This window comes from Cyprinodon variegatus, unplaced genomic scaffold (genome assembly GCF_000732505.1).
Source record: "Cyprinodon variegatus isolate N-32 unplaced genomic scaffold, C_variegatus-1.0 Scaffold640, whole genome shotgun sequence".
In the NCBI taxonomy this organism is placed as follows: Eukaryota; Metazoa; Chordata; class Actinopteri; order Cyprinodontiformes; family Cyprinodontidae; genus Cyprinodon; species Cyprinodon variegatus.
The window spans coordinates 263186-285444 of record NW_015151093.1 but is presented as its reverse complement, the minus strand read 5'-3'; the positions used below and the strand labels follow the sequence as shown (position 1 = coordinate 285444).

The following is a 22259-nucleotide window of genomic DNA, read 5'->3' as shown; positions in this document are numbered from 1 at the left end:
ACATATTTATCTGTGAAATAGAAAGCATGTGCCCCATGATGCTGATAATAATATTGTAACTGGAAACCTCTGCTTCCTAATTATAGAAGTGGAGCAGCTCTATGTCTCCCTCTGGCGGTGGTATTTCATAGACACAGTCGAGCACAAGGTGGAGCGATCCAGTCGCTGTATTTTATTTTATTTATTTCACTTTAACAGCTACTTTGGGAAGTTTTTAAGGAGGAATCGTAGAAGTGGGTATATTTCGAACCATAGATCTCCTCCCATCGAGCTCCCTGGTTGTTTTTTTTGGTGAAAAACCGAGTCTGCGGTTTGGTGAGTGAGAAAAAAAACTCCTTCTTTAACTTTGCTTATGGCTAAAAACCATCCAGATGTTTTTATGTGAAGATGCACGTTTAGTTGTAATGAAAAAAAATCCTCTCTTGTATCCTGGTTAGTGGAGTCGCAGCAGAAGCTGCAGCGGTTTTGCAGTTTGAAAGATGATCATCGTTTCCTGTTCTCTTCACCAAACCAACGCGGCTCTGCTTGTTTGTTTGATGCCCGACCCGTAAAAGGCAATGCTGATCCCCTCCACACCTGAAAGTTGCGGAAGAAATGGCATCACCGAAGGCTCTGCTGGAGTGGTGCCGCGTCACATGCGCTGGTTACCCCGCTGTGGAAATAAAGAACATGTCAGGCTCATTCAGGGATGGGCTGGCGTTTTGTGCCATCATCCACAAACATCGACCCGACCTGATGTAAGTAGACCAAAGGTTTCAGTCGTTTAGCTGCGCTGGAGCTTGAACTTTTCATAGATTGATGCCTTCTCCTGACTGGAAACTCTTCATTTAGATTTAAAATAAACGGAATGAGATTGCAACACTATGCTGTGGAGACTAATCTGCTGTCCTCGTTAGATTAATCCTTAATCCTTTTCAGGTCAACTTTCTGTAAAGGGATCATCTGATTTCTAAAGCACTTCCTAAAAATACTCATTCCTCTTAAATATTCACACTATAAAAAAAACACACAACTATAACTAAAATATTTTATCCAACTTGTTGTTAATTCTCTTAATGGATCTCCAATCTGGTGGAGAGTAATCTGTGCAGAACATAAAAGTCCTGCCATACAGTGACTGTGGGGTTTTTCACTAAGCCTTGATCCATTCTGCTCTGGCTGTAAGTTTTCGCTCATTATCCTAAAGAAAGATGAACCTCCTCATCGTTCTGGAATTCAACAGGTTTTCTTCCAGGATTGCCTTGTACTCCTTTTATCTTCCTTCTATCTATCCCCAATATAAAGAGATTTTGCATGAGGTGATGTGGTGTGCTGGCTCTCCGGCACACGAAGGGTATAGAATATAATCTTTGAACATCTTAGGGCTTTGCTTTTAGCTGTCTTTTGGCCATTCCCCGAAATTTGTTGAGTCCAACTCTAACAATTTTATAATCACAGTTGCCACCTGCTAGCTCAGGTAGACAGATTGCTCGCAGGTTTGTGTCATTTTTGTTCATTATGATGTTGGTTCAGTCACAGCGCGTGAACACTATTTTAATGCATCATACCATTGCTAACCTCCAGTCTTTTAAAACTTGTAATCTGCCATTCATAAATGTAGCTGGTTTATATTGATGTTAAACCTTTTTGTTTGAAATCTTCTGTCAGTTTTTTGTAATCTCCATCTATTCCTCTCTCTTAACTTCAGAGATTTCAGCTCTCTCTCCAGAGAAAATGTTTATCAGAATAACAAGCTGGTGAGTCATTTGCATCCATGTTTTGACATAAACTTGTATGAATTTCTCAGGCAGTATTGTGTTTGATATTCCCTTTAGTAGTACTAGAAACTGATCTAACCTCTTGAATCTATAGGCTTTTGAGGTTGCAGAAACAAAGCTGGGAATCCCTCCTCTGCTGGACCCAAAGGACATGGTTTCTACCACCATGCCGGATTTTCTGAGTGTCATTACCTACGTTTCTCATTACTACAACTTCTTCAGTGCAAAGTCTCATGGTTTGTTGAGAGAAACCCATTTTTTTCTGGTCATTTAGCTTTCATAGTATGTATTGCTTTACGATTGTTGAAGTGAAACAGCCCACAGTTCTGCAGTTCAAATGGATTTTTGTGAGGTACAGTTGAGTAAGAAAACAGACCACGACTACCCCAGCCTTTCATTCACCAATTCAAAGTTCAAAGAACTTTACAAACTTTAAAAAAAAAATACTGTCATACTATTTATTAAGGTTAGTAGTTAGATATCACATTTCTCAGTTTGGAGCAGGAATTCAAACCCTTGTTCCCGTATCAGGGCTGACCTCCCTGTGCTGGAGCACCGGCAGTAGTTTCAGTTCTGGGCTTTCGGCTCACCAGTCCTTGTCTAACACTTCAGATGGATTAAGGTTGAGACTAAAGATTGGTAACATTACTGCCTTGCTAATGATTCATTAGTAAAATCCTGTATTAATTACTGCAGACATATCTTAGTCTAAAAGTCTGAAACCTTAAAAATGAACCTTTTTTGTGTGCAGTAGCATGATTTCATCCTAAGACCTTTTGAAATACCTTTTTTTTGGAATGACCTTTTGAAATCTAAAATATTTAACCGTATTGAATTCATTATTACTTTAGAAGAGGTTAATTTTACATCTGATGAACTGTCTCTGTGTTAATTTGATTAAATCTTTTATCATTATTCTGCTAAAAGTGGCAATTCATTATTTTGTTTTTTTATCTGGTATTTTCATGACCTAGCACAACTCCAGACCCACAGCATGACATATCCTCTTCTGTACTTTACAGTGGAAAACCTACCTGAGGTGTTTAATGAAATTGTTTTTGCCTCAAGTACTCAGTTGAAATAGAAATGGCGTCTAATAGCACTTTGTGCCGTAGTTCTAAAATTCAGCTCTAGTGGTTTATCTCCGTTATCATCCTGATGTTTGGCGGCAAAATAGATATGTGCTATGGGGGAGATATTGATTAATACTCAGAAGTGTTTAGATACTCTTAACTTAAAAGTAACATTCGAATTCTAACTGATTTAAGTATTTTAAATACTTAGTAGGCCTACTACTGATGAGTTCACTGCCAAAAGTGTTTTTTCCCCCCCCTGCTCTCATTTCTAATATAGAAACTTAATTTTAAACTTTTAGGTTTAGTTTACCAGATTTTCTAAAGGGTTTTATTGTTTCTATTTTCAATGTTTGCTCCTTTTCCCTCTCGTTTTAAGCCCTGTTAGTTGATCAGGGGATGTCGAGTTAAAGCGAAATACATTTTTAGGCCTAGAAAAGCTAATTTCAGCAAATCAGCAGTGTTTGAAAGTCATGTATTTAAGAAATGGAAAAGAATATCAAGCAGAGAACTGACACTGCATCTGTAAGATGCTGTGTGTCCTAGCATATGGTTTGTAAAGTTTTGAAAACATGTGTTGGTCAAAAACTGTTGTTTATAAGTCAATATTCAACAAAGTGGCTTTGAGTTCGCTTTATGTGCCTCCTTTTTGTTTTTATTTCTATTTTTTATTATTGACTGTTCATGTGACTGGAATCTCCAAACATCCCTCAGGTTTCATTTCCCAAACTGTTCTCTGTCACCTTCTCAGCAGGTCCCTCCAGATCCCGTTCATCACACGTTTTAAACATCTCAAAGGGATATAAAACTCTGAGAAGCCAGAAGGTGGAGTCTCGTAGCTTCTGCTTCTCCCATGTCGCAGCTTCAGCTGCTGCCTTCGCCGTATGACTGGTTTCTTTTCTGCTTTCAGAGCTTGACTGAACTGGAAACCAGCAGAGAAGGCGGCTGTGCTAATGCAAGCGCATGGGCAGTGTGTACTTTATGTCTGAAGCCTGTTCACCTCATACAGAGATATCTAATTGATGGAAAGGTTTACCATCGCGGCTGTTTTAGGTGAGGGACGCCTGCTTTAACTGAGTGGTGTTATTTTACACCCATGTGATTAAGTATACACTTACTTCTTTGGGGTTGTTAATTAGAGATAAAGTAGTTATGCATATTTACAGGGGAAATGGCTTTTTAATATTCTTTTTACAAAAATCATTTGGCGACCAACATTTTTGCAGATAACAATCAGTAGTTAGTGCATGTTTTTTATTTATTTTTTATTTTCTTGACTTTGATTAGGCCATTCTAATGCAGGGAAAGGCTATTATCTTAAGTAGTTTGGGGTTGTTTCCCTGCTGGAAACATAATCTCCTCTCCTCTTTATTGTCTTTTTTTCACCAGGAACACAATTTATTTAGCTCTTTTCATATACCAATCAACTTTCCCCCATTTTCCTACAGCTCCGCAAGAAAAGCATCCCCGCAGCATCATGCTGCCATCGTCATGTTTATTGAGGGGGAATGATGCATTCAGGGTAGTGTGCAAATTAGTTTTTCCAAAACACCTGGAATGTTGCCCAAAACAAGGATGTTAGTGCAACTTAAAGAGAGCACATTCTTTTACATGTTCTACATGCTTTTTTGTTCATGACTGGACCTGCAAACAGGAATACTTTAATGTTGTTGTTTTTTCATAGCTTCTCTCCTAGCTTATTAGCCAGTTTGTTTATAGGGAGGCTTTTGAAAACAAGTGATTCCAACAGATTTTCTTTTTCTTTTATTGTCTTTCACTTCAGAGTAATATAATATTGTATGTTGGTCTATTTTTAAAAATCACGATGGAATTATATTTGTTAATCTAATGTTGCAAAGGTGTAAAAAATGTAATTCAGATTAATCTTTTGTAAGGCGGTGCTTCAGTCTTCCATAGAGAAGTAAATTTTGGCTGCAGGTTGAATGATCCCTTTAATAACATAGTTATTCTGCAGAACTTTTAATATTTTCACTTTTGTTTCAGGTGCAAAATTTGCAGCTGTGTTCTGTTACCCGGCTGTTATACTCAGGGGAGGGATACGACGTCATTCGTCTGCACTCACCATGTAACAGACAGCAAAGCTGCTGGTGTCGATAGCAACAGGAATTTCAGATCAGCTGATAAACAGCCTGATCATCCATCCCAGACAGTTGTTTACTCTCTGAGTGGGTTGGCTATCTGCAGCGTGCCTCGTTATGCTCCGAGGGCAGAGTCACGGGACAAACTGGTTTCTAAAACACACCAAAATGAGGAGACTCAGAGGCTGCAGGGGAAAAACAGGGAAAATCCTCATCCTCTACATCCCGGTGATTTAGAGCAGACTGTGGAGGATAGCAAGGGACAAAAAGCACTGTCAAAGACCTCTGAACTCTCCTTAAGCTCCACACAAGGGACTGAGGGGGGTGCATATCCTGCCCCCACTCCCAGAAAATGTGCAGACTCCCCTGGGCTTCCTGTTCCTGCACCCAGGTCCAGAACCACCCAAACAATGGGCAGCTCCCCTGCTGCAGGTAAACAATACTGTTTTACTGTAGTGGCCTAATCTTTCCATATCTATCTGGCTCATGTCAGAATCTAAGATAAAGATAAATGAAATGTTTTGTTTTCATCTTTTCTCTGTTTGGAATCAGAAATCCAGAGTGAATCTTCACCTCATCCTTCCCGCATGTAAGTGTACTGAAGCAATTTATTTTGGTTGCACAAACACAATGTTATTAAGATCACTTTGATCTACTTATATCAGTTCCCAGATGTATGGCAGCTGCTTTTATCATATGAAATGCGCATAAATTAGACTGTGAAAGACAGAAAGGGCAGCTAAACCTGAGTTATCTCTAGTAACATATGTAAGTGGGCTAGAACCTTTCATGCAAATCATGATAGGAAGAACAATTCAAACCTTTATATTTTATACATGTTTAAGTTCGCATTTATTTTGGATAAAGAGCTAAAAACTTCTAGTAACTAATTTTCATCATTTATTATCTGATTTCAGTCCGTTTTTATTTACAGAAAACTTTTCTTTCAGTTAAATGCAACACAGAGGGCTAATTTTCAAAACGTTTTCACGTCTTAAAACAGACACAAACATGTCAAAGGATGATGCATTTTTTTTTTTTTTTTTTTTAGATCTGTGCCTTCATCAGTATCCTTAATGTAATGACCAAATTGTGCAGATTTATGAGTGGAGGATATGCAAATGTAAACATCTACCCAAGCAGAGATTTTTCAAGATCAAAAATTCCAGTGAGGTTGCTGTTTTTGCATCTTTTTTTTAGTACTTCTGAATGTCATGTGCAAAGTTGCACACAAAAATATCTGCAGTCGTGACCAAAATGAGGGATCGGTATCATTCCAGAGGATGGAGAGAGGAACGTCAGAAATAATAATGGTCAAATTTAGATCTGCAGCTAATGACAATTTTACAAATCTATTAATCTGTCAATTATTTTTTCAATTAATCGATTAATAATCAGATGGCAAAAGGTTCCCTGAAGGAAACGTTTTGCGAAATTAAACCAGGTGAAACTAAACATTTTCCACTCGAGGAGTTTTGGATAGAGCAGATTGACAGACAAAAAAGATTTTTATCTTAAATGCAAAATGTTTACATATGTTTTCTAACAATTTTAGTATGATTACTGCTTTAAGTAGGTTGCTCTGTCAGCTAAAGGCATATTTTAGAGCCTCTACAGTCCAGTTAACGATTTATCAATTACTGAATCGATTAACTGTTTCAGCCATACTAGAATTATAGTGATACAGGCCAGCAGAAGTTAAAGCAGTTGGAGGGCAGGAAATCTTTATTCAATTAAACCAAATTGAAAAAACTGACAGGTTTTGCAAATGTAAAAAAGAGGCATAGATATGCAAAATATGTTTAAAAACAATAATATCATAATCCAAGAATATTTAAATAATATTTCAAAAACAAAGAGGACCGAAAGCGAAGGATCTGATAAATAGAATTTATGAAATGTAGTGTTATAGTCAGTTATAGTGGGTATAGTTATAGGAGAACAGGGACTGAGACAAGGCCGAGACCATAGAAGGTATTACTTCTTGGTCTCGGTTGGTGAGGTCTTGACTAAAACACTAACAAAATGAAAAAATGAATAAATAGATAAAATAAAATTCTGAAAAATTATGTATGAAAATATTATCTAAAAAGTATGAAATTGTAAAATCTAAATTAAAAAGATAAATAATAAACATAATTAGAATTTCTGGAATTTTTTTAAACATTATGTTAAATTTGATAAACAGATTAAATCAACAGTTAAGTTAGAATAATAATCTGAACATTAACTAAAGAAATTCAGCTAGTTTAAGTTTTCTTTAAATCTTTAGGACTCTCAAATGTCACCAGGGCCTCACTACCTCCCCACACATATATTTAGTCTGTTATTTTTTCTGTTTCAAAGGGTCTCTAAGGGTGTCCCCGGCCTCCTTAGGTGTGTGTGTGTGAGTTTGTGTGTGTATGATTGTGTGTCTCTGTGTTGCCCTGTGACAGACTGGCAACCTGTCCAGGGTGCACCCCGCCCCTTGCCCAGCGACTGCCGGACAAAGCCACCAGCCCCACCGTGACCCTGATGGAATAATCAGGAGAACGTGAATGGATGCTGTCTTAGCTACTTTCAGTCATGACCCAGATTTCCTGACCGAAGGCCGACCTGTAAATTAGGAGCAGGGCCAAAAATCCCTCTCTTCATCAGAACGGACTGGGGCAGCATACTGCACCAGTCACACTGATCCATCTGTCGATCACCTGCTCCGTTCTCCCCTCAATCATAAACAAGACTCATAGATACTTTAACTCCCCTAATGAAATCAGGAGTAGTTTTTAGTTTTAGTTTTGGATCTAGCTCTTTTAACCAATTGATCTGATTTGCAGCGAATGCATCTAAAAGTTTGATTGTAACGAGATGAGACTGAGGGAGCTATTAGTCTTTTTAGCACATTGCGATCTTAGCATTGTGATTAAACAATAGTCTTAAAAATTGAGACGATAATTTAGCTACAGAGTATATTTTTTTGTAATAAGACGCTGGTCTTTGCTTTGAAATGCATTTTTTCCAGGCGCTATAGTGAAAAAACTTCACTGATCAATCAGGAGATAAAACCAGCATCGTGTAGGTTCTGTTTTACATCTAATCTGAGATTGTTTTTAAAAAATCATGTGGATTTTATGGGATCTTTAAACAGATCAAAGCCATTGTCTATTTAAAATGACTCTGGATTTGATAAACCAAACAGTCTTATTAAACAGCAAAACCTAAATGTGTCTCATAACTCAGTAAAAGGATCATCTTAATGATTAATATTCATTGTAAGAATGAGAATTTTTGAATATATATATATTTCTATTAAACTTAAACAAAATAAGGTGAAAAATTATTTAGATTATTTTCTACACAACTTATTTTTTTGAATCAGGGGGAAATGTAATTAAAAAACAGTTTTTCATCAGGTCTCAGGTTATTTCAATGAGTTTTATCACCTGTTTCTGAATTGGGCAAGCGGTTTGCAACAGGAAGTGAGAGGAGAAAATGAAAGTTACAGTCTTCTAAAGCAGAGAATTTACAAACATCTGCTGAGGACAGGGGGAGAAGCTTTAATAAAAACAGATATGGATGCAAAGAACCACTCTTCAATATAGGAAGTAATGCACATGCATAACCCTGTACCTCTACTAAACGTGTGTTAGAGCATGCAGGAGCCCATTTCTCCTAGTGCATGCATTACTCATACAGCCTTACTTTCAGTTTACAAATTTTCCATTGCAGTGTGTCAGACTTGCCACCGGTTAGTGAAAAGGGGGACAAGCACATAGGACGGCCTTACGTAAACATATCAGCAGAATGATTGGCAATTAGGAGGACCACTTATTATGATGATCCACCCAGAAAAAGAACATCCTCCACTATACCTTTAGGATTTTATTTTTCATTAAATTGGGCAATGAAAGTATTCACAAAATTAGCTTTAGATATATTGAAATACCTTAAAAGCTCACATTGCTTTTCTTCCTCATTTTACATGGTAAAAATGACACAATGATAACAAATTTTACACAAGTCTCAGAGTAGACAAAAAAGAAGCAGAAATTACCAAATGAAACAAAAGATTACCAGTGGATAGAAAACGGAGGGAGCAGCCATGCCGCTCTTCACCTGATCTCAAAGCTTGGCTGCTGAATGCACTGATGAATCCATGAGCATGTGCATTTATCGGCCAGTACAAGAAAAAAAAATATCTTTCAGCTGTTATATTGATCCATCTCTACCTTAGAGTCCAATCTAACATGAACATTTTTGCATCAATGGTTTAAACAAGGCGACTGCACCTGGCTGACTTGGTCGAGTCCTGCTTTTTGGAAAAACTGCTCTGAGAACTCAGCTCAAGACAATCTTCAATCAGTTCAGACTCTCTTCTAAGTCCTGTTATATTAGAACAGGCAGGTTAAAGTTGATGGACGAACAACCAGGAGCTCTTCCTCTGTGATGCTCGAGAGTTTCACAGATGTGAGATTAGGAGGATCAGGAGGTTGTGTTAGGAGCACATCCAGTTTATAGTTTATAAGACCTTTATAGGTCAAGTTATTATATAGGTAAGTCATTTTTTAAACTCGTTTAACCCTTACAAATGGAGCCCCAGCACTAGATCTATATCCAGCCTTTCAGCAAAGATGCTGCTACATGGCTGTACATCTTATTTTGGTATTTTACCAATTACATGAGCCTTTGAATGATATTTTACCTACCGTAAATCAAGTTTGAAAAAAAAAGTTAAGTTAATAAAAAAAGGTAAAAAGCTAATTGAAAAGTTAAAAAGTTAATAAGCCTGGTTAACAGTTATATTTAGGTTTATAAACTAAAAAGTGTCAGTGCCAGTATCAGCATTAATGCCTCTAAGGTTATGTTGTACCAAAAAAAAAAAAATGTTTCTTTCACTCCCAGAGTGTTTTTCATGAATTTCTTATAGAAGCACTTTTGTTATTTTTCTTGACATATTCGGGCAAGTTGGCGTTTCTTGTTATTACCGGTACTCTGACATTCATTTTTGCCATCAAAATATCCATATTCTTTGAAGGTTTCAAAGGTAAAAAGCTCTTGTCCTGGATTTCAATACCACTATTGGCTTTAAATTTAGATTTCAAACTATTTCACTGAGTGCCCTATAAAGGGTTAAACCTTACAAAGACTCCTGAGCTATTAAAAAGGAAACCCTTCACGGTGAAAATCCTTTTCCTTCCTTTTATTCTAATGTAAACATCCAGTGAGGCTGTAGGTTGCTTTTCTATAAACAGGCCTCAAAGGCAGAGATGAGGAAGTAAAAGGATAACTTTGAGTACGAGCTGCTGCTTTAAACAGGAAACATTGAAATAGTATGAGAGCAAACCTCTGACATCACCTGTTTTCTCTCTCCTCATGTTAAACAGCACCAGTCCTAAAGTGAAAAGCAACCATCCCTGGATGACCATAGTGCACCCTGGACCTTGGAGTCAGCTGCCTCCTGTTCCTCCCCCAGTACCTCTCCCTCGGTCCAAAACTGTCTCCAATCCCCAGACGCCATGGAACAGACCCAGAATGTCTGCTCCTAATCCATTTGAAGAAGAGGAGGAGGAGAATGAAGCTCAGCAGGAAGCTCCCAAACAGCAGTCGGCCAATCAGGGAGAGGCGTCAGCGACTGCTGTTCATTCAGAGAAGAGTGAGAACTCTGATGTTGAAGCTGGTTTGGATGAAGGAGAAAAACTGGAACAGGATGAAGAGTGCTCTAGGAGTCTGCATGATGGTGCTGAACCTGATCCTGCCGAGGGTCAGGGGGAAGGAAGCATCGAAAAACCTACAGAGGGCGGTCCGTCCGGCGCATCGGATGCAACAGAACCAGGGTTGGCTTCAGAACAGCGCTCCAATTTACCCAGAAGTCTGTCGGTGCCAGCAATCCCATCTGAGCGCTCTGAAACCGACTCGCCACCTGCAGGGCTAGATGAGGCCAATCTATCCATCTCATCATGTGAACATGAGGTAGGAGACATGAATAATTAGGAAAACAATTGAATCTGTGTTTACGCCACAGGTGCAAAGTAACAAATGAAGTAGAAATTTTGGCATTTTATACTTTACTGGTGTAATCATTTTTCGGACAAATTTTTACTTCTACTCCATAATTGTTTTTTTTGCAGTAATCTCTGCTTTCTACTCCTTACATAAAACAAAAAGACTTGTTAGTTTTGTTTTATGTCAGCTAATTTTTTTCCATTATGGCAGGTTGGTATTTACAAAAAATAATAACCATCAAAAAATATTTTCTTTCTTTCACCCAATATATTTTTTTGTGGTTGAACTTTGTACTGCACCTACTTGTTCGCCACCTACCATCGTAAATAGTTTTTCAAGATGATGTAATGCTAAAATTGCCACTGTTGCTATTAGTTATAAAACTAATGGGAAAAAGCATAAGGAAGTTATCGTCCAGAATTGTAGAAAAATGTTCCTTTAATAGGCTAGTGCAGTAAAGCATCTGTCCTTCACATTTTCCTGCATTACGATTATACTTTAAGTAGTTTTAAAAATGGTACTTTTACACTTTCACTTGAGTAAAAAGCTTAAGTTGATACTGTAACTTCTACAAAAGTTTTTAAAAGGTAGGATTTATATTTCTACTTGACTGATAAATATTAATAGTTTTGACACCATGGGTTTGAGCTTTTTTTTTAGGTTTATATTGCTTTTTATTCCGCTGTTTGGCATGTTATTTTTTATAGCACAGCGTAATATTTTATAAAAATGTTTTCCAAAACAGTGTTTTATTCTGCAGTGTTACAGTTCGTAATCCCAATGTTTCAAACAGATTTTAATGACAACTTTCCTGTATTGAAAGGCTTGTAAAGTTTGTCTAACATTCAATCAGACTAACTAACTTTATTTTGTTTTAGGTATATTAGTATGACCAAAATGGTTTGTATTTGCTAAAATGGGAGAAAGTCATTTTATTTTTTTATTTGAAGTTCAGAAGAACCTTTAGCAGCAAAACACTTGTGCAGTATGATGCTACCACTACCGTGCATCACAGCTGGGACTATGTTCTAATGGTTGACTTTTTTTAAGGTGGTGCTGATACCAGTTTATTACTCGTTACAAAGATGAAATGAAAATCTTTAGATTGTTTTTTAGATGAAATGTCCAATTTTTACAGTATGATCTTGAGTCAAAGTAATGTTGTCAGGTGAAATTATCTTTCTGCATAGACAGATTTTTAGTTTTTGCGGCTTTTATTACCTTTCCACTTTAGTGTTTTTTTTTTTTTAAATCTTGTTTCTTGACTGTCCAAAAACACCTGATCTATCATATTTGAGACAAAGCTTTTAAGAACTCCACATCATCAGTTTGATCTATTAGTTCTTGAAAAATGTGAAACAAAAAAAATCGATAAATAGTTGCACAGAAATGCAAAAAGCTTTGACTTATTTAAAATGTGTTTGTTTTTTTTGTCAAAATGCCAAATGACAACTTAAGTTCCCAAAAAAATAAATTTTCAGACAACCATTTCATGATTTAGGCTTAAAGTGCTAAAATCTTTGTCCCAGAGTCCATTTTATTTGTATTTTATTAGACTAATTTCTCCATATTTAAAGGTGCATTCCTACCAGTACAGCCTTTAAAAACATCCACTACAGTGCTTACAGTTTACTCAGATACAAATCAGAAGCTTATAAAGTCCTGACATCCTTATCTGAGCTCTCCTAAACTATGTAAAAGCTGTAAACATTTTAGTTAGGAGAAAAAATATTTTAAAACCTCTCCCAATCTTCACTCCAAGATTAATCTAGATTTGGTAACTATTGCTAATATAATTTTAATATCAGAACAAAGCTAACATGAGGTTTCTTCTGTTTCTTATGGTCCTGTCAAAAATTATATGCATTTTGGATAAAGTTTGTTGTCTTCCCAAATTATTTTTTTTGTAGGAAAAGGTGCAGGGAAAAACGTAATGAAGAAAAGGTCAACCCAAATGGATAATTAGCTGACAGTTGTTCCCTGTCATCCATAATGTCTATTGAGATAATGTCAAAACAATCCAATATGAAGTTGCATCATAACAAACAGCCATTACATTTCAAAATGTTTTTTTTCATTGTTTTTGTTCTATTTTTCAGCCAGCCTATAAAGAAAGTCCATTTGCCCACCCATCTGAGATGCCCAGGTCCCAGACGGTTCAGAACCTGTCGTCCACTCGTGGTCCCGCTCCTGGCCATGGCTTCCCTCTCATCAGGAGGGAGGTACAGAGTCTAAACGTTTAATTAAACCGCTGATGCTTTTAGTTACAGTAAAGATGGAGTTTAATCTGAATTTATTCCACTACTGAAATGCTCTCTCTGTTTACACGTTAGGTGAGGACAGACCAAAGCGTTTCCATGGAGGACCTGCGGCTGCAGATCAGAAACCTGGACGGCCATTTGGAAGCCCTGGAAAAACGCGGAGTCGACCTGGAGAGGAATATCAGAGAATGCAGGATGGGTACGTCTAACATCTAACGCTCCATACTGAAGGATTTCTGGATAAACAGGATTTTTTTCCCCCTTGTTTCTCTGGAGAGATTCATATTTTCTATCAAATCTGTCTGTTTTTATTTCAGGTAAAGAAGAACAGATGCTCATAGAGTGGTTCATTCTTGTCCATGAGCAGCATATTCTGCTGCGCAGAAATAAGGACCTGGTGTATCTGTAAGTAGAGAGGTTCAATCTTAGACAAGTTCATGTTGAAAGCAAAATCTTCTTTGTTCCTTCTGAGATAGAACGGCAAGAAATTGTGCAGAACTGAATGCAAAAAAAAAAGCATTTTTTTGTTTGTTTTGTTTATCCACCCAAAATAACTATAATATTAGAAAAGCACTCAGAGAGCAGACCTCCACTAAGCAGCAAATTTGGACTCATATTGTGACTCATATTATTATAAGCTGTTCGAGGTGAGAGCTCCTCTGTAAAGTTGACCGAGTTTGTTAGACCTGGGAAAATGGAGGAGGCTCTAAAGAGGTAATATGTTGAAGCTGCATTTTCTAATTTAGAAGATTTTGTATTTAGAACATTATTTGATATTATTTATGTAATTTAAAAGAGCTATCATTTTGTCATTGGTAGTTACAGATTTCAGTTTACTATAGAAGTTATTTTTGCACCAATTTGATATAATAAAGCATGTTGATTAACCTCTGAGAAGCCTGTCTGAATCAGTCTGGAGGCTGGGCAAAGTGACCTCCTTTTCAGAAGTCAAAATATAGTCACCTTACCTATAGCTAAAACTCAAACATCTGGATCATGACTTTTTGAGTCTGACGCCAAAGCTGTCAATAGTCACTGCTGCCACCCTCTGGTTTAAGGGCAGAACTTCTTTTTTCCTCCATAAATCCCTATCTCACAATGTGAACAAATCTTTTAAAAGCATCCTGTTTCCAGATTATGATGTGGATCATCACCAAAATGTAATGGATTGTTTGTTGGACTGAGGCGCACTTCTGGTAAAAATGTCATTATAATCGGTCCATAACTTTTCAAGTTATCCTGTAGACAGACAGACAGGCTCTCCTGAAAATATAACCTCCTTGGCGGAGGTAAAGAAATCGATCACCGTCTGCTCCTTTTAATTTCAGATTTTCAACATGTCACAGAGCTCTTTTGATTTCATCATTTGATAATCTCAGAATATGATATGATTCCAAACCTACCGGGATGTTTCCCTCTGCCTGAACTTCAGCAAGGATAAGGAAGGAGGTTAGAGCTGATGGGAGACAGATGGAGCTTAATAAAGGACAAACCCTATGGAAACTGATGTCCTCCATCCACCATTAAATACACTGTAAATGGATCTTTTCCATTTATTTTAAATGCATTATAAATGTCACCAATATATGCTAAATTTGTAAAAAAAAAAAAAAAAAAAAAACTATTGAGAATCATGAAGTTAGAATTTAATTTTGGTTTCGAGGTTTCTGTGCTTTTCTTTTTCTGGGTGTGGCTGAAAGGGCGGCTCTGTTATCATGCAGCTGAAGTACTTGTGGAATCCATACAGAGAATGTTTTTGTTTTTCCAATTTTCCCGTGAATTATGGCAAACCGCTGCCACGGTTCAGAGGAAAGCTATTTACTGTCAGTTTGTTTGCAGCATTCCAGCTTTTCAGAGCAGAGAAATCTGGTGTTTTTTTTTTGTTTTTTTCCCCATGCCCTTTATGACAATATTTTACATGCATTACTGCATTTTCAAGAATATCCATTTTGCTGAGTGATCAATGACACATGTTTCTGTGGTTTGACAAAGTCAGAACAAATATAAACTGCTACTTTGAATGAACTTTAAGCTGGAAGTAAACATTGCACAAAAACTAAGGAAATGTTTGTTTAGCAGATTTTTCTTCTTTGTTATAAGTCTTATCACAGTGACATCTTCATGACTATTTTCTCATTAAATGGTCTCATATTTGTATGAAAAATGCTCTGAGCAGCAGAGAAAATCCTTTTTGCATGTGTCAGACAGCTTTAAGTGGGGTTTGATAGTCAATGGAAAACCAGCCCATCATAACTGGAAGCAGCTGAGTGCTGCAAACAGTGGCCATCTGATTGCTCTGCTTTGAGGGACTGTGTTCTATCCTTCAGAGATGTCACCACCTCTGATTATCGTGTTCACGGCACAGTGACCAGACTACAAATGTGGCCTACAATCCAAATTAATTGCTCCTCAAAAACCAGTGTTGCATAAAAAACATCCTTACAGAATGAGATTCCTCAGTTTTTCTGCTACATTTATTTTGCAAGGAAGATCCGGCAAAACCTTTAGTGACTTGATGTGAAAATCAACTGCAATAAAACTGTAAATCTGTAAGGTATTGACTGAGGATGATATAGCATGAATCATTTGCAGATTATTATTATTAATAACACTAAAAACCATTAATTCTTCTAAACCATTAATTCTTCTAAACCATTAATTCTTCTAAACCATTAATAGCTTTGCTATTTAATGTTGTTCTAATACATTTTATTCTTCAAAGAATGATTTGATGATACAAAATTAATGAGTAATTTATATTTTCTGAGAGGCAAAACATGGGAATTTAATTGTACTTTTTTTTTCCAGCACTAAACAGCAAATATTAGAGGACAGACAAGCAGATGTGGAGTACGAGCTCAGATGTCTTCTCAATAAACCTGGTAGAGTTGTCTCTTTTGACAGTAAATACCATCAGTTTGTTGGTCTTTGTTGAATCTTCATGGATTATTATATTTTTTTTTTAAATCAGAAAAAGACTGGAGTCAGGAGGACAAAAGCCGAGAGGAGCGGCTGATGGCTGAGCTGGTCACCATTATTGAACAGAGGAACCAGATCATCAGCACCTTGGATCAGGACAGGTATACACCAGAAAACAAGGATTCCTCTATTTATTATTATCTTTTTTTAACATCCCGCAAATTTTAAAAAGTTAACATGCAGTTGTTGTTTTTTTTTGTCATCAGAGAAAGAGATGAAGACTTTGAAAGCATAGGGAACAAGGGTGAATAATCAGTGAAATTGCTTTTTACACAGTGAAATGCAAACTCTGTTGATTAGGAAGCTCCTAATGAACTGATGTTTCTCCTCAGGGTTTCAGCAGGACGGACTGAAAGAGCTGAGAAAATCTAAAGGGAAGCTCAAGGCTTCAAAAGTCTTTAAGATACTGAACTAGAAGACAGAGAGCGGCAAGGAGCCAGTGGAGAGAAAGAGCTGAAGAAGCAGCCTGACCACAATAATAACCCATGTTCAAAGTCACTCATCTCAACTGTGTTTATTAAAAAAAACCCATCAGTATGTTAAAAATATGCTGAACCTATTTCAACTTCTATTTTTAAAAGACCAAATTTGTCCTGTTATTAAACCATTTTAATAGTGTTGTTTCTTAACTGTTTTGCACATTGTTTTTTTTTAAAGTGCTCATTGTCTGTATTAAATCAAGGTGAATCCAAATGATTCAAACAAATCTGTCCTGCTTTTTGAACTTGTTCATAGAACTGATCCTTAGCCTTTCTTTAATCCTCAAACACATATATTACAATTAATTTCTATTAAGCAACATAATTACTCCTTATCTGCTTCTCATATTTCATATCAGGCCTTTCTGTTCTCAGTTAAATATTATGATTTAATGTTTTCATATCTTTATGCCTTTATAGATCTACATTGATAAACATTCATCATTTTACACTGATTTAACGTTGTGTTGAGGTATGTAGTGAGGTTTGGAAAAAGTCTATTGCTGAAAGCCCTGATGGGAAAACATCCACTTTATAAAAAGAAAAAAAAAAAAAATAGCATCTTTAACAAAATGATGCTGTTAAAACATATTTATCTCTATGTTAGGTGTTACTTTGGTTATGTCAGCATTTAGAGCCAACAAGGTTATAATTAGGATCATTTGCTCTCATTTTAAAAGAAGATACCTTTACCTTAACCAGACTACTGCTGAATCTGAAGCTGGTAACAAATATCTGCAGAGAATGAAGGAAGCCAAAATAAAAGCTAATGATTGAGTCTGCTCTGTAGTTCTGATGTTGTAGCCCATGTTATGGATATGTTAACCAACCTGCAGTTCTAGTGAATCTCCCTAGAACACATTAATGGGCTTTGTCTAACAATCCTCACATGGTTATGGTTGTCTCTGATGCCTGTGCATCTATTCCTATCACACTTTTGCTTTTAATTGACCCTTTAACTGCCTGGTCAACCTGCAGCCTTCATTTGGTTGATTTAGATATAAGCCTCCCTTTTTGGCCTAACCCTCCTATGAAGGGAAGCTACTGTGGGTGAATGTAAGGTTTGAGGTCTTGTCATGGCTTTAAGCTCAAATGTTTGTGTTATTTATTTTCTGTTATATTTTATAATTTAAATTGAAAATGAAAGTTGTGTTTTTCTTTAGTTTGAAGTCTATCAAAATTATCTTATAAAGGTCAAAATCAAATAAGGGGTCTCTATAAATGTAATGTTTTGAATTAAATTACTTAAATTTACCTTTTTTGTTTTCTGTTTGATTCACACTGTTGAGCAAAGGTCACACAGGAAGGTAAGCCAGGATATAGAAAGTACTGAACTTAAAAAATGTAGGGAAATATTTATTTGAAATATCTTCACATAAAGGAAGAAACAGAAAACTAAAATGGTGTTTGTTTATTTGGAAATCATCATCATTATTCCATGTAGGTTATCCATCCCTTAGTATAAAAATCACATCAAAAGGAAATTTATCTAGAAGAAATTATGTTGATTAACCTGAAAGTGTAAACAAAGACTGTGAAACTTTCTAACTCCAGTAGAGGGCAGTAGAGGCCACTGAGTAAAAGAAGCAGAACTCGAAAGTTCCTCCGCTTTGCGCACACGGAATATTTATCGGTGGGACCAGCCAACCGGAAGTTACATGTAACGCTCATGTGGGCCAATGTTGACAACAAATATTATACCTGAACTACATAAACACTAATATCGGCTACTAAAAAAATCAAATTCCGAATAGAAAAATGTCCGACAATGAAGATAAGTAAGTACTGACGCAGCAAAACCCGGAAACATTCATCTTCATGGTTAAAGAAATGTGTAAATGATATAATTCTGATGCTAACCGACGATTAGCACGTTAACTAACATGCGTTTTTAAATATATAGCTTCGATGATGGAGATTTTGATTACGCTGAAGAGGATGAGGGGTTAGATGACCTCGAGAACGTTGAAGACGTAAGTATCGATATAAACTAAGCATTATTATGAACGCTGAAGCTAATGTTGCTAACCTCGGACTCATTTTAGCACAGCCATGTAGTCTGACTCTGCTTTCTCTCCGCTAAACAGGAGGATCAGGAGAATGTGCAGATCCTCCCTGCAGGAGAGGGACAGCAGGCAAACCAGAAGAGGATCACCACACCGTACATGACCAAGTATGAGAGGGCCAGAGTGCTGGGAACCAGAGCTCTGCAGATAGCGTGAGTGTTGAACAAGCATCCAGTCTGTCAGGGCTTCACATCCCCCAGTTCACACTACTTTTTTTTTTTTTTTTACATATTTCTTTCTTCTTTTCTGTTCCATCTTGACCTAGATACACCTTTAAAATCAATAAATTATATATATATTTTTGAATAATGACAACCTGAGTAAATACAAAACAAATTTTAAATCACTATTTCCATTATTTGGGCTGGTTATTTTATATTTTAAATCCTGAATCTATTCTATTTTGATTCATAGCGTTCTAAATTGATTAATTTCGATTCGATCTGTTTTTACAATAATGAAAGTGGTTCAACTGTGTTTCAAAATACTCATGTATTTTATTTTTTTTCCTGTCATATCAAACACAAAGTGCAAACTTGTAAAATCAGACAGTTTAAACTTGAGATCTGAAAAAAATTGTCTCAAAAGTGCAAACTTGTTTGTGAAAAGTGGAAAAGCCTCAATCGAACAAGCAGCCGTGACACAGTGGGTACACAGCAGACATGCATGAGTTGCATTATCTCCACTGCTCAAACCATATTTGCACCATTGTCTGTAATAACTACAGGGTGTTTTCTGGTCAGCCCCCATTTGTTAATGTCTTCAGTCAACCTATTGGGTATATTTGCAGCTGTCTGGCTTGAAGTAATCTTGAGTGCATCTTTCCTGCTCATTGGAATGTGTCACGTGCATTACTACAAAACTAATCGATCTCATTTCCTAGACATCGATTATATTGATTTTTTTACCCAGCACTATACATTATTAAATGTATAGTGGAGGATTTTTGCGAATTTTTGAAAAGACGTGCCCTTCTCACCTAAGAAAAAAGATGTACATGCACCTCCCTGTACCCGCTCCTGAGAGAGAATACCTATTAATCGTGTGTGAGAGCGTGCACGAGCCAATTTCTTCTTGTGCACGCTCTGTTTAAAAGTTGCTGTGTGCGTCGCTCATACAAGCTTATTTTCCATAAGAAGATTTGCCATTTTTCCAGTATGTCAGACTCACCACCGGTTAGTGAAAATGCGGACGAACACGCAGGACGGACTTATGTAAACATTAGGCGTGGTCACGGTTTTCGGTTCGGTATATGTTTATTGTTACACCGAAAAATAAAAAAAATTATAAAAATTTATAAAAATTAATGAACATTTTTTTTGTAATGAAATTAATGAAAAAAATCCCAAAAAATGTATGAATTGTAATTATTTTTAATGATTAGCAGAAACCATGGATCATTTCCACATGTTTTGCTGCTTTGAATTTAATCATCTCGCGCATGCCCTCTACCACCTCCAAGGAACTCAGAGCGGACGGGAGCCACAGCGGACGCTATAGGCTTTGCTTTGTGCAGGCGGTCTGGAGCGCAGCGGGGCAGAGCGCTGACGGAGTATGTGGGATTTCGGGGTTAGCATGACATGTTGGTCATGTTGCTGTTAGCATAAACAAAACGTGTTGCACAAAACCGTTCCATCCCTAGTAAACATATCACCAGAATGATTTACACTTGAGAGGACCACTTATTTTTATGATCCACTCGGAAAAAGAACATCCTTCCCTACACCTTTAAATAAACTGATCTCCTTAAAAGTGGGAAAGTCATGGTTGCTTTTCTGCTGCACAACCCAACAGCACTTGTCTCTGAGGTTTTGTACTTATGGGCATATTTTCTGCCAGACAACAGAATTCATTAATACTGGCAAGTGGTCTATATTTGAGACCAGCAAAGTAGCTCCCGACCATCCTATTACCATCTCTGTGTTTTTCCTTCAGATGGACACACTTCTTCATACTAAATGTAGCACTTTTATGCAGAACGCATAGTTTCACATCCTTAGAAAAAGTGGCCCAGGATTTTGTCCAAAAATCCTGGGAATCACTAGGTTTTTTTGTTTTGTTGACACATTTGAATTGTTCTTATACGGTTTTTTGGGTCGGCCCTGGTTTGTAACTTGAAACACCCACATAGAAGTAATTTTTGTTAAACTGTCCAATCCTGTGCTCCAGTAAGACCAGTGGTTCCTGGAAGGCTTTAGATGTTCTTTTGTGACCCCTGAATGAGTTGCATATTGACCCTCACTATAATTGCTATAATTTTGTTAGTTTACTACTCCTGGGAAAGTCATGAATGTTCCATGTGTTCTCTGTTTGTTAACAACTATCACTGTCACTGTTAAAGCCATTTAAATGTTTTTTTTAACCATTTCCACATTAATAGATTCCACTTTTATCAGTTCTCAAAAAAATATAACGTTTTAGTTTTCTTTTACATTTTCCAACGAGCTGTATTGTTGTCATTTCTTTATTCTACAGCCCTGGCAGATAACTAAGTTTCTGATATCTAAGGTTACTTTTGCGGAAAGGATTTATTGTTACCTTTTCCAGGGTTCCCGCGGGTCCTTAAAAAGTCTTAAAAGGCATTGAATTCTTCAAAATAAAACTAAGGCCTTAATTGGTATTAAAATGTCTTAAATTAGTCTTTTGTAGGTCTTAATTTTTAAAACATCATAAATAGGATTATTTTTATTACGATTTATTTTTGCTATCTAAATAAAACGTTAAAATTGACAATTATTATTATTTTTTTATTTTCGGGACGGAACCATTATTACTTCCGTCCCGATAGTGGAACCAATAAAAGAGTTGTTGCGGCCGGGATATTTGGGAGATGCACCAATAAATTTTTTGTCTGGAAAATATGAGCAAGTGTAAATGTAACGAAAATTGTCTATCTAGCCAAGAGTTTTCTCCATGGCTAAAACCAGTATCAGGGATCATACATGAGGCACAGTGTATTTTGTGCAAGAAGTCATTCAAGCTCGGAACAATGGGAATTAAGGCAGTGGAGTCACACATGCGAAGCATGAAACCCAAAGCGTTAAAATCGAGTTACCGAGAAACAGCCCGTATTTCTCAGTTTTGTTCCACCCTTGTCTCTGCAACGTCTCCACTTGTCACCAAATTAAACATACTAAGAAAACGATACAAAGAAAAAATGGCAGACTTGTAACAGGTGGAGGACGCAGAAGTGAAGAATGCATGCAGTACCATGCCATAGCTGCAAAAAAGACTTAGCACTGGTTATGTTGTTGCTTTACAACTGATTTGTTTTGTTCCCTGCTAAAACAAAGTTTGTGAATTCAGTTAAATAGTTGTTATAATAGATTTGTCATTTTTGTGTTTTTTGCTTGCTTCCTATATGGAAAGTTTTTCAAAATTTTAAACATTGTTGCAGTGGTTTATGTTAAAATAAACCTTTGGGTAAAGTTGTCGCAAGCAGGTTTTTCTTGTGTTTCTTGTGAATTTGGTCTTAAATTTATTTTTCAAGTGGCATTAAAAAGACCAAAAAAGTCTTGAATTTAACTTGCCTTATGCTGTAGGAACCCTGGTGATGAAAAAGG

The 22259-nt window shown here is 36.7% G+C and overlaps 2 protein-coding genes across 4 annotated transcripts in view; both read left to right on the top strand.

Annotated features, from left to right (window-relative positions):
• The first annotated feature begins 130 nt into the window (after nucleotides 1–130).
• LOC107096650 (MICAL-like protein 1) lies at nucleotides 131–16857 on the top strand. 3 transcript variants are annotated; one of them, XM_015393402.1, is made up of 16 exons: nucleotides 131–315; nucleotides 555–737; nucleotides 1688–1736; nucleotides 1852–1993; nucleotides 3582–3655; nucleotides 3741–3883; nucleotides 4835–5361; nucleotides 5482–5518; nucleotides 10293–10878; nucleotides 13011–13133; nucleotides 13245–13371; nucleotides 13490–13577; nucleotides 15981–16054; nucleotides 16144–16252; nucleotides 16358–16395; nucleotides 16484–16857. In XM_015393402.1, the coding sequence occupies exons 2-16, from the start codon at nucleotides 595–597 to the stop codon at nucleotides 16564–16566; spliced, it is 2343 nt and encodes a 780-aa protein (XP_015248888.1). In that variant the 5' UTR covers nucleotides 131–315; nucleotides 555–594; the 3' UTR covers nucleotides 16567–16857. The 3 variants fall into 3 exon arrangements, with proteins under 3 accessions (XP_015248888.1, XP_015248889.1, XP_015248887.1); XM_015393403.1 differs by having other exon boundaries at nucleotides 438–737; nucleotides 3585–3655; XM_015393401.1 differs by having other exon boundaries at nucleotides 438–737.
• A 1375-nt stretch (nucleotides 16858–18232) lies between these two features.
• Nucleotides 18233–22259, top strand: part of polr2f (polymerase (RNA) II (DNA directed) polypeptide F) — a 5746-nt gene continuing 1719 nt past the window's right edge. The window contains exons 1-3 of the mRNA XM_015393415.1: nucleotides 18233–18408; nucleotides 18534–18603; nucleotides 18718–18848. Coding sequence (XP_015248901.1) covers nucleotides 18389–18408; nucleotides 18534–18603; nucleotides 18718–18848 — 221 coding nt within the window. The 5' untranslated portion in view covers nucleotides 18233–18388. The remainder of the gene's footprint in view (nucleotides 18409–18533; nucleotides 18604–18717; nucleotides 18849–22259) is intronic.

Bases quoted from the DNA above. Each gene is read 5' to 3' on its own strand.
- LOC107096650 (XM_015393402.1), top strand. From the start codon at position 595: ATGGCATCACCGAAGGCTCTGCTGGAGTGGTGCCGCGTCACATGCGCT. The intron at 1,737-1,851 runs GTGAGTCATTTG...TTGAATCTATAG, and splicing joins TTTATCAGAATAACAAGCTG to GCTTTTGAGGTTGCAGAAAC. The intron at 16,396-16,483 runs GTGAATAATCAG...GTTTCTCCTCAG, and splicing joins TGAAAGCATAGGGAACAAGG to GGTTTCAGCAGGACGGACTG.